At 31.0% G+C, this 12,243-nt stretch overlaps 1 protein-coding gene across 1 annotated transcript in view; it reads right to left on the bottom strand.

Moving 5' to 3' along the window:
* LOC127702023 (secretory phospholipase A2 receptor-like) overlaps window positions 1-12,243 on the bottom strand; it is a 31,753-nt gene that overhangs the window by 2,605 nt on the left and 16,905 nt on the right. The window contains exons 3-4 of the mRNA XM_052205999.1: window positions 12,122-12,240; window positions 2,193-2,292 (exon numbers count right to left, since the gene is read on the bottom strand). Of these exons, the coding sequence (XP_052061959.1) occupies window positions 2,193-2,292; window positions 12,122-12,240 (219 nt within the window). The remainder of the gene's footprint in view (window positions 1-2,192; window positions 2,293-12,121; window positions 12,241-12,243) is intronic.

Below are 12,243 nucleotides of genomic sequence, written 5' to 3'. Positions count from 1 at the left end.
TCTTGTATTATCGTTCCTCACACAACAATTAGTGCCATCAAAGTTACATAAAAATTGATTAATTGATTGTTGTTTAAAAAGTTAACTCACAAAAATACTGAACTTCGAGGAAAATCCAAAACGGAAAGTCCCTAATCAAATGGCAAAATCAAAAGCACGAACACATCAAAGGAATGGACAACATTTGTCATATTCCTGACTTGGTACAGGCATTTTCTTATGTAGAAAATGGTGGATTGAACCTGGTTTTATGGCGCTAAACCTCTCACTTGTATGACAGTCGCATCTAATTCCATTATATCGACAACGATGCGTGAATAAAACAAACAGACATGATAGGTAAAAATGTAAAATAGGGGTACAGCAGTCAAAAACGTGTCACAAACTTAATCACAACAAAAACGAACAAATATTTAACAAAGAAGCACAAAAATGCATATATTACATTTAACAACCTCGTTCATTGCTTACTTATTTTTGTCTTTTATTTATGTATGCCAAATTAACCCATAAAGGATTGAGGGATTTTAAGCTCTGGGACCGAATCGTAATTTTAACATTAACTCTGGCGTAGAATAGCGTGTTTGACGTCAGAATGTAAACGTCACACAGGTAGAGACATAAAATAATTTTGTCGTTCAAAGTATGCAAAAATTATAATAGAACAATTGTTTAAAGTACAGAGACACGTTATATGTATCAAAGAAACATAAAAAGTAACACGGACAAAGCACACAAGTAAAAAAATGAAAAATAATACAAACAACACAATGACGGGATGCATAAATACAGAGCCACGTCAAATGTATATCACCAAAAACAGACCAAACAGTAAAAGTAATATTAATAAAGACAAATAAAAGAACACTTTTACACGTTATTAAGATGATAAACAGCTTCAGTACGCAGAATCTATACTTCAAGACCAGCATGTATTATTTGTTGATACGGAATATTTATCAACAAGGTCTTGGTACCTTCCGATGAACTTTTTAAGAAAAAGGACGAGGCGTTCTTTGACATACCCCTGGTTCATCAACTTTCTGCTCAGACACTGGTGACGTTTTACAAAGTCTGAGTAGGAGCTGCAAGCTCTTGCATACCGAATAAGTTGGGAAATGTATATCCCGTAAGCAGGTGAAGTTGGTATATTGCTACTAAGGTGGGGAAAATTGATAATTTTAAGATTAAATTCGTATCGTTTGTCATAGATTCTGGTACTGAGATGACTGTGTATGTCAAATTCGAGGTATAAGTCTAACAATGAGGCGGAGGAAGCCGTGTCTGTTGTTTCTTTAATTTCTAGTTCTTGGGGATATATTAATGGAACATATTCAGAAAATTTCGGATTGTTAATGGAAAGAACATCATCAATATATCTGAAAGAGAAATTAAATAATCTGGCTCTTTCAGCAGTAAAATTACTCCTTCTTCTCAGCCATAATTTCAACATATTTAGACACTTGAACAATTTCTTTAAACATGTTTATTTACTTTATGTGAGTGTAAAATATTTTACTTATTTTTATCTATTTTTATGTTATTTATTTTTATCTATTTTTATTTTATTTATCTTATTTTTGTTTAACATTTTATCTATTTTTATTTTATTTATCTTATTTTTGTTTAACATTTTATCTTTTTTTTCATGTTATCACATCTAATATTTTGTATGCATGTTTTTATCTTCTCTGTAACCTTTGTACTTGCATAGTTTTATGAGAATAAACTATCTATCTATCAAGCACTATGGGCTATTTTGTGGCAGTCAGTTTTTACTGGTGAGGCAGCCGGGATGCTTATTAAGAGAACCTAAAGATTTAGTTCCTTAAATTTTTACTTATTGTAAATTCACTAATTACTGGTAAAAATATGAATCTAATTAATGCGAGTGCAAAAATTGTGTGAACCAAAATTACTACTGAATTTATAAATGTGAGTTTTTATTTTTGCGAATCTGATACTGTCGCATATTTCGTATTAAGAAAAATGCAATAATTTCTGAATTTACACAGTACGTTAGATTAAAGTCAATGCAACATACACATTTACTTTTCATATATATACACATTTGTGAACTATAGTGTTATTTGGTCAGTCATTGAACATTTGTCTATAATTCTTGCTTTAGACATTTTAGATATTCCATAAGTAATACTATTTTGTTTGATAAGTGGATTTTATATACGTACGCGGATTCATTCCACGTCTTGAATTTTTTGACAAATTTATAACATGATCCCTGGTGGTACTCCCATCCATTATCTGCATCACAAGTCAATGGAAATATCTCTGGAAAAAAGACTAAAATTAACAAATGCTAACAAATGTTTTATCTGCAAACTGTGTATGTGAATCACTCCATGTAGTTTTCAAGGGAAATATATTGAAAAATTTTAAATGTATGATGCATATAAAAAAATAATATACAGATAAAAAAATCTTTAAAACAATATTCGATTTAAAACAATAAATGATCCATATTTTCGAATTGCTGGTTTACATAATTATCATTTGAGCAATCTATTTCAATAAACGAAAAGTAAAAGAAAAAAAAAGAAAAAAAAAAAAAAAAAAACAGTTTCATACTTTTTTGCCCCTAATGATATTTCTTGATTTAAGCTAAATAAGTTTCATAAAATTAAATGAATGTTTTTGAAAATTAATGACGTCTAAAAATCCTTAGCCCCAGACTGTATCTTAATGTAACTGCAAAAACAGTAAGGTAATATATCAGTACAAAAATAACAAATACAAGAACAAAAAATACTCTAGTTTTGTTAGAAATTTTTTTTTTAATTCACTTTTATATACTATTACTGTAAATTCAAAAATTTGTGCTCACATTTATTATTGCGTCTGTTGAAGAATGAACAAAAATGCAAGATTAGTCATTGTGCTTTCGAGAATAACTGCATAGTAATTTTGCCGTTCAATAGGCCACCTACGGGCCCCACTGCATATATAATGTTATATGGAGTTAAGTCTAAATCGAAAACGAATATTATACATATGATTACTGATTATCATTCATATATAACTTAAGCATCATTTGAAAATATTGAATTCAAATATGGCTCATTAACTGAGTGCTCTTAGAAATATTGCTGTAAATTGTCATATATCATTCAATTGTAAAGTTCTAGTAGTCTTAATTTTTCCATTAAAATTCAGTTTATGAAACATAAGATTATCAAAAAGTTCAATACATGAACTGTTTTTGTAGTTTGACATATAACGCAAAACTATGACCTTAAATGCACTTAAAATCGAATTGTTGAAATACGAACCACACCTTCTATTTGAAGAATCATACATAAACATTGTAGCGTTACTGTTACCTTGCTGCATAAATAATGTTTCTATTTTCCATATTCAAGACAAATATATCTGTTTGGTCCCGATAGGAGCTTTATGTCAAGCAATAAAAATGTTCTTGACAAGTTAGTAATTATTAAATAGCTGGTTCTGTTTAGTGGGTAAGAATTAAAAATTGGAATAATTTTGATGATAGATGAAATGCAGGTGCATTTGTTAGGGTTTTGATAATAACATAGCGTATTTACCTGACGATATCGGGATATGGGTATGTAGTCAAATCTTAACAGGAAGTTATGATAATATTAAAACAAGAGGCTCTCAAGAGCCTGAATGGCTCACCTGTACTTCAGAGGAGAAGATTTTTAAATGTTAGCAAAATTGATGAACAAATTGTGTAAAATTGTCTTTAAAGGGCAATAACTCCTTAAGGGGTCAATTGACAATTTTGGTCATATTAACTTTTTTGTAGATCTTACTTTGCTGAACATTATTGCTGCTTACAGTTTATATATATCTATAATAATATTCAAAATAATAACAAAAAACTGCAAAATTTTGATAAATCTACCAATGGGTTGTTTTATTCTATTCGTCTGATCATTTCAGGGCCGATAGATCTTGACCAATTGAACAATTTTACCCCATGTCACATTTGCTCTAAAAGATTTAGTTTTTGAGATATAAGCCAAAAACTGCATTTGACCCCTATGTTCTATGTTTAGCCATGGCGGCCATGTTTGTCGATGGATACAAACTTCGGATACAATTTATCAAGTGAGTACAAATGAAAAATTGGAATATTTTTGATGATAGTTGAAACGAAGGTGCATTTGTTAGGGTTTCGATAATAACATAGCGTATTTACCTGACGATATCGGGATATGGGTATGTAGTCAAATCTTAACAGGAAGTTGTGATAATATTAAAAAACCGACACGGATAAAAAAAAAAAACTATGTCAAAATGTTCAGGCTTTAATTAAATCTTGATTTTGGTAAGTTGATGCAAGCATTCGATCTGTATTGTGTCTTTTATTGTTGGAGGCAAATAATGTTTAACGACTATATTATATTAATGTGTAAACACGTTAATTATGAGCTTTGAAAGTCAAGTAGTTCGTGCATTTTTCTGACTAGGTTTAAAAAAATGTCAAACAAATACACTTTACTGTGGGTTAGCATTCGTTAGCAGTCACTATCTTATAGATTAACAACTGTAGGTTATATTGATAATTTAGAATCTTCATTGAAGCTGGAGCACGAATGTTGTGTTAATTAATTCGTTTGATATGCCATTTGTATGCAAGAGTGACATCCATTCGTACTATGTTTTATTTCCAAAAAGTCAAACACAAACACACACAGAATACACATACGCACAAACTCAAAAACAGAACACTATAAATAAAGGCAACAGTAGTCTATCTCTGTTTAATAGTCATAAATCGATTAAGAGAAAACAAATCCGAGTTTCAAACTAAAACCGAGGGAAACACATCACATATAAAAGGAAAACAACGGAACAACAGAAACATTGAACTGCAACAAAAACAAACGCAAACATACATAGAAACGGACTATTTGATAACAACTGCCATATTCTTGACTTGGTACAGGACATTTTAAGAAAAAATGGTGGGTTGAACCTGGTTTCATGGCTAGCCAAACCTCCTGCTTATATGGCAATGTTAAAAATACCGCTAAAATGACAACATTACGTGACAGGAATACAGTACAAATAAACTCAATTACACCCAGGACAGAGAAATACAAAAAATAAATAATATAATAGTACATTACAACATTTTAACCACAGAATAACAACGGATAACAACCATAACCACCACTTTATTCCAGAAACTTCAAACTTATGTCAAATGCTTTAGTGAGAAATAAGCTTTGGAACCTACATAAAGCATTTGAACTTTTTTTAAAAAGACTATGTATAAAAACCAAAGTATATTATCTCCCCATAATGATGAAAATGTTTGGAAAATTAACCAGAGTTATCTTACATTAATCAATTTTCCACTAAAAATGAATGTTACTTTAAATTATTCAATTATAAGGACTTAGTAAGCCAAATTTACTAATTTTATTTGATATTTTTATGACAATAGATAAACTTGCTAAATAACAGGTCAACTCATACGCAGCTATATCAGTCACAACAAGGGTCGATAACTCTTACGCTACAGATCAGCTGGTAAAGGGTCGATAAGTTTTTACAGGTTATTAAGTGCAATTTTTGTCGACAATATGTCAAATATCGATAAAAAATTTGTCAAGTTGAATTGTTTATAAGATAAAAAAACAATGTGTCTTAGGACACAAATGCCCTCACTCAATCTTTGCAATTTTCCAAGTTAAAAGGGGGCATCACTCAAGAAGGGAAATGACGAACTGCCCAAATTCTAACACTGTCTGCGTGTTGTGGTTGTAAGAATTGTGTACGAGTTTCATAAAAATTGGATGAGACAATCTTAAGTTAGATTGCGGAAACTGAAAAATTTGAAATTTTCCAAGTTAAAAAGGGGGATAACTCTGATCGGTTAATGACTCATTGCCCAAAATTCGAACTCTGTTAGTGTTTTGTGGTTCATAGCATTGTGTATGGGTTTCATATAATTTGGATGAGGAAAACTTAAGTTAGAATGCGCTAACGAAATTTCGACGGATGGAAGGACGGAAGGACGGTCAAGGATAACACTTAATGGACCAATTGGCTACGGCGGTGCTTAATAATCAAAATGTCCAAAATGTATAATAAAAGTCTCAGAATGAAATCACGAATTCTACACACTGCAAAATAAAAATCAAATTTATCTATTTTACTATTGATATATTTATAAAATCTTAATTTTGTTTAGAGTACTATCTCTTGATTGTGAAGAAGCTTCTGGCATAGCTTTGTTAAATTGCATGAAGGGTTGATGTCTATATTTAATATAGTTGAGACTGTATTTAAATGTTAACTACCAAATAAGTCCATTTATAAGTAAAAGAATAAAAAAAAAAAAAAAAAGTTTCATACTTTTGCCCCTAAAGGGATCTCTTGATATAAGCTAAATAAGTTTCATAAAATTCAATAAATGTTTTTGAAAATTATTGACGTCTAAAAATTTGTAGCCCCAGACTGTATTTTAATGTAACTGCAAAAACAGTTAGGTAATATATCAGTAAAAAAATGACAAATACAAGAACAAAAAATACTCTAGTTTTGTTAGAAATTTTTTTTTTAATTCACTTTTATATACTATTACTGTAAATTCAAAAATTTGTGCTCACATTTATTACATGTATTGCGTCTGTTGAAGAATGAACAAAAATGCGAGATTAGTCATTGTGCTTTCGAGAATAACTGCATAGTAATTTTGTCGTTCAATAGGCCACCTACGGGCTCCTCTGCATATATAATGCTATATGGGGTTAAGTCTAAATCGAAAAAGAATATTATACATATGATTACTGATTATCATTCATATAAAACTTTAGCCTCATTTGAGAATGATGAATTCAAATATGGCTTATTAACTGAGTGCTCTTAGAAATATTGCTGTAAAATGTCATATATCATTCAATTGTAAAGTTCTAGTAGTCTTATTTTTCCAGTAAAAATTCAGTTGATGAAACATAAGATTTCCAAAAAGTTCAATACATGAACTGTTTTTGTACTTTGACATATAAACCAAAACTATGACCTTAAATGCACTTAAAATCGATTTGTTAAAATACGAACCACACCTTCTATTTGAAGAGTCATACATAAACATGTAGCGTTACTGTGACCTTGCTGCATAAATAATGTTTCTATTTTCCATATTCAAGACAATTATATCTATTTGGTTCCGCTAGGAGCTTTATGTCAAGCAATAAAATGTTCTTGACAAGTTAGTAAATATTAAATAGCTGGTTCTGTTTAGTGGGTAAGAATGAAAAGTTGGAATAATTTTGATGATAGTTGAAATGCAGGTGCATTTGTTAGGGTTTTGATAATAACATAGCGTATTTACCTGACGATATCGGGATATGGGTATGTAGTCAAATCTTAACAGGAAGTTATGATAATATTAAAACAAGAGGCTCTCAAGAGCCTGAATGGCTCACCTGTACTTCAGAGGAGAAGATTTTTAAATGTTAGCAAAATTGATGAACAAATTGTGTAAAATTGTCTTTAAAGGGCAATAACTCCTTAAGGGGTCAATTGACAATTTTGGTCATATTAACTTTTTTGTAGATCTTACTTTGCTGAACATTATTGCTGTTTACAGTGTATATATATCTATAATAATATTCAAAATAATAACAAAAAACTGCAAAATTTTGATAAATCTACCAATTCGGTGGCAGCAACCCAACAATGGGTTGTTTTATTCTATTCGTCTGATAATTTCAGGGCCGATAGATCTTGACCAATTGAACAATTTTACCCCATGTCACATTTGCTCTAAAAGATTTAGTTTTTGAGATATAAGCCAAAAACTGCATTTGACCCCTATGTTCTATTTTTAGCAATGGCGGCCATGTTTGTCGATGGATACAAACTTCGGATACAATTTATAAACAAGATACCCTAAGGAAAATTTAGTTAAAGTTAAAAGGTAATTGGACAAGTAGTTTCAGAGGATAAGATTTTTAAATGTTAGCAAACTTGATGAACAAATTGTGTAAAATTGTCTTTAAAGGGCAATAACTCCTTAAGGGATCAACTGACAATTATGGTCATATTATCTTTTTTGTAGATCTTACTTTGCTGAACATTATTGCTGCTTACAGTTTATATATATCTATAATAATATTCAAAATAATAACAAAAAATTGCAAAATTTTGTTAAAACTACCAATCCGGTGGCAGCAACCCAACAATGGGTTTTTCGATTCGTCTGAAAATTTCAGAGCTGATAGATTTTGACCAATTGAACAATTTTACATCATATCAGATTTGCTCTAAAAGCTTTAGTTTTTGAGATATAAGCCAAAAACTGCATTTGACCCCTATGTTCTATTTTTAGCCATGGCGGCCATGTTTGTCGGATACAATTTATAAACTAAATACCCTAAGGAACATTTAGTAAAAGTTTGAAGGTATTTGGCCCAGTAGTTTCAGAGGAGAAGATTTTGAAATAGTTTACGACGACAGACGACGACGACAGACGACGGACGACGACGGACGTCAAGTGATGGCAAAAGCTCACATGGGGCCCTTTGGGCCCCGGTGAGCTAAAAATCGACACGGATAAAAAAATAAACTATGTCAAAATGTTTAGGCTTTAATTAAATCTTGATTTGGGTAAGTTGATGCAAGCATTCGATCTGTATTGTGTCTTTTATTGTTAGAAACAAATAATGTTTAACGACTATATTATATTTATGTGTAAACACGATAGTTATGAGCTTTGAAAGTCAAGTAGTTCGTGCATTTTTCTGAGTAGGTTTAAAAAAATGTAAAAACATAAATACTTTACTGTGGGTTAGCATTCGTTAGCTGTCACTCTCCTATAGATTAACAACTGTAGGTTATATTGATAATTTAGAATCTTCAATGAAGCTGGAGCACGAATGTTGTGTTAATTAATTCGTTTGATATGCCATTTGTATGCTAGAGTGACATCCTTTTGTACTATGTTTCAATTCCAAAAAGTCAAACACAAACGCACACAAAATACACATACGCACAAACACAAAAACAGAACATCTTAAATAAAGGCAACAGTAGTATACCGCTGTTTAATAGTCATGAATCGATTAAGAGAAAACAAATCCGAGTTTCAAACTAAAACCGAGGGAAACACATCACCTATAAAAGGAATACAACAGAAAAATAAACGTAACAACACCCAGGACAGAGAAATACATAAATAACTAATATAATAGTACATTACAACATGTAAACCACAGAATAACAACGGATAACAACCATAACCACCACTTTATTCCAGAAACTTCAAACTTATGTCAAATGCTTTAGTGAGAAATTAGGTTTTGAACCTACATAGAGCATTTGAACTCTTTTTTTTAAAAAGACTATATATGAAAACCAAAGTATATTATTTCCACTAAAAAGGAATGTTACTTTAAATTATTCAATTATAAGGACTTAGTTAGTCTACTAATTTTATTTGATATTTTGATATTTTTTGCCAATAGATAAACATGCTAAATAACAGGTCAACTCATACGCAGCTATATCAGTCACAACAAGGGTCGATAACTCTTACGCTACAGATCAGCTGGTTAAAGGTCTTACAGGTAATTAAGTGCAATTTGTCTCGACAATATGTCAAATATCGATAAAAAAATTGTCTAGTTGAATTGTTTAAAAGATAAAAGTACAATGTGTCTTAGGACACAAATGCCCTCGCTTAAGCTTTGCAATTTTCCAAGTTAAAAGGCGGCATCACTCTAGAAGGGAAATGACAAACTGCCTAAATTCGAACTCTGTCTGCGTGTTGTGGTTGTAAGAATTGTGTATGAGTTTCATAAACATTGGATGAGACAATCTTAAGTTAGATTGCGGAAACTGAAAAATTTGAAATTTTCCAAGTTAAAAAGGGGGATAACTCTGAGCGGTTAATGACTCACTACTCAAATTCGAACTCTGTTAGTGTTTTGTGGTTCTTGGCATTTTGTATGAGTTTCATATAATTTGGATGAGGAAAACTTAAGTTAGAATGCGCTAACGAAATTTGGACGGACGGAAGTACGGAAGGACGGTCAAGGGTAACACTTAATGCCCCAATTGGCTACGGCGGTGCTTAATAATTGAAATGTCCAAAATGTATAATAATAGTCTCAGAATGAAATCACGAATTCTACACACTGCAAAATAAAAATCAGATTTATCTATTTTACTATTGATATATTTATAGAAATAATTACTTGTATGTTAAAACATTTAGAAGCTGGAAATATTTAATATTTAATTTTTTCATTATCATTGTTATGATATTTTATTCAGTGTTGTGATAGAATTTATTTTCCAGAGGTAAAATATGTCACATATTACTTTAAAATTCTAGAAATAACTTTGTACATGGAAGTCTATAACAAATGTTGGTAATTTTATTTAGCGTAAGTTTTCTGTGTAATACTTGAATAATTGCGTAACGAAGATTTGTATCTATCTGTTTGTAATTTACACTGCTTATCTGCTATCATTACCTTTGTCTGAGATTTTGTAGTAATTTAAGTGTTTTTGTATTGAAATACAGATGATTCTGAAGTATAAATACAATAATAACACAGCTGCCATTTTGAAAAATTCTTATATTGACAAAAGAATCGATTAGGGACGTAATTTGCAATCAATTTAAACTGTTGAAAGTAGTATACATTCCTACATGTGCATTGTATGTTTCCGTCATTATAATATAGTTGCAAAGTATTACTTTTACTTGAGGAACTTGTGAAATTGATTTATGAATAGACGTTGGGTTGCCAATTTAACTATAGATTGGATGGACAGACGAGGAAAACAAGAACGATATTTACAATTGATTAGGGACGTTATTTAATCTGTCAGTACCAACATTTTTAGGGAGAATTATGTAAGAAAACCAAGGAAAGAGCTGTAAAGGTAGAAAATGGATCATAGTAACGGAAAAAATAAAGTTAATTGAAGGGCCTATGCAATTTCTATGAGATAACTTTACTAAAGATGGCGGATAACAACATCATGAAAGTCACGTGATGTCATTCCTGGTTGGATATGAGGAGTTGAAGCTCTGGTGATATTCCTTAAGACAACCAGCACGGACAAACTGTAGTCCATGTACATGTTTTATACTGAATATCTTTTTTTGTCTTTTTTATAACTTTATAACTAGAGGCTCTAAAGAGCCATTGTCGCTCACCTTGGTCTATGTGCATATTCAACAAAGGACACTCTCCAACAATGTAGACGAGAATAGATTTCATGACAAAAATCTCTGTTTTTTTTTATCTTGTATTGCTGATTATTTAGTTTTAGTTTCTCTCTATCTTCTTTAGTGTTTGCTAAAAACACAAAAGAGGGTAAAAAATTCCTCATTTAAGGGCAACCATTTCTATGGAGAGTGACAGTCTACTAACTATATCGGCAAAATTTTACTTGTATGTAGATCTTGCTTTGCTGATTATTGTTGTCATTTTAAGTGTCTATTCATTTTTTATAATTTTTATCATATAGGGCAAAACGCAAATAAAATGGTAAAAATCGTCAATAAAGCGCAATAACTACAATAAGGAGTCGTCGGACGATTTCTCTCATATTGTCTTAATTGTAGGTCTTGTCTTGCTGATCATTTTTACTTATTTAAGTTTTTATCTATATATTATAATTTTTAAGATATAAGGGAAAAACGCTAGAATTAGTAAAAATCGTCATCAAAGGGCAATAACTCTAATAAGGACTCGACTAACGATTTCGAAAATGTGAACTTGTCTTGCTGATCATTTGTGCAATTTAAAGTTTCTCTCTATTTATAACAGTTTTCAAAATAATAGACAAGACTTGCATTTTACCTCTATGTTCTATTTTTAGCCATGTCGACCATCTTGGTTAGCAGGTTGGGTCATGGGACACATTTTTTTAAACAATATACTCCAATGATGATTGTGGCCAAGTTTGGTTAAATTTGGTCCAGTAGTTTCAGAGAAGATTTTTGTAAAAGTCAACGGACGACGACGACGACGGACGACGGACGCCAAGTGATGAGTAAAGCTTACTTGACCCTTTGCGCAAGATGAGCTAAAATAAGGAGATGTGGTATGATTTCCAATGAGACAATTATTCCATCAGATATCATAATTGTATAACATACCTTTATCAAGTTCACAAATATAATTGATCCTTTTTTCACAATTGATATCATTTAAGAAATGTGGACAACAGATTTCTGCACAATGATGATGAATATTGGGTTCACCTAAACCCCAGCGACTG

Source organism: Mytilus californianus, unplaced genomic scaffold (assembly GCF_021869535.1).
Source record: "Mytilus californianus isolate M0D057914Y unplaced genomic scaffold, xbMytCali1.0.p SCAF_5, whole genome shotgun sequence".
In the NCBI taxonomy this organism is placed as follows: Eukaryota; Metazoa; Mollusca; class Bivalvia; order Mytilida; family Mytilidae; genus Mytilus; species Mytilus californianus.
The sequence above is the reverse complement of the archived record's forward strand: the minus strand, read 5'-3'. Positions and strand labels throughout refer to the sequence as shown.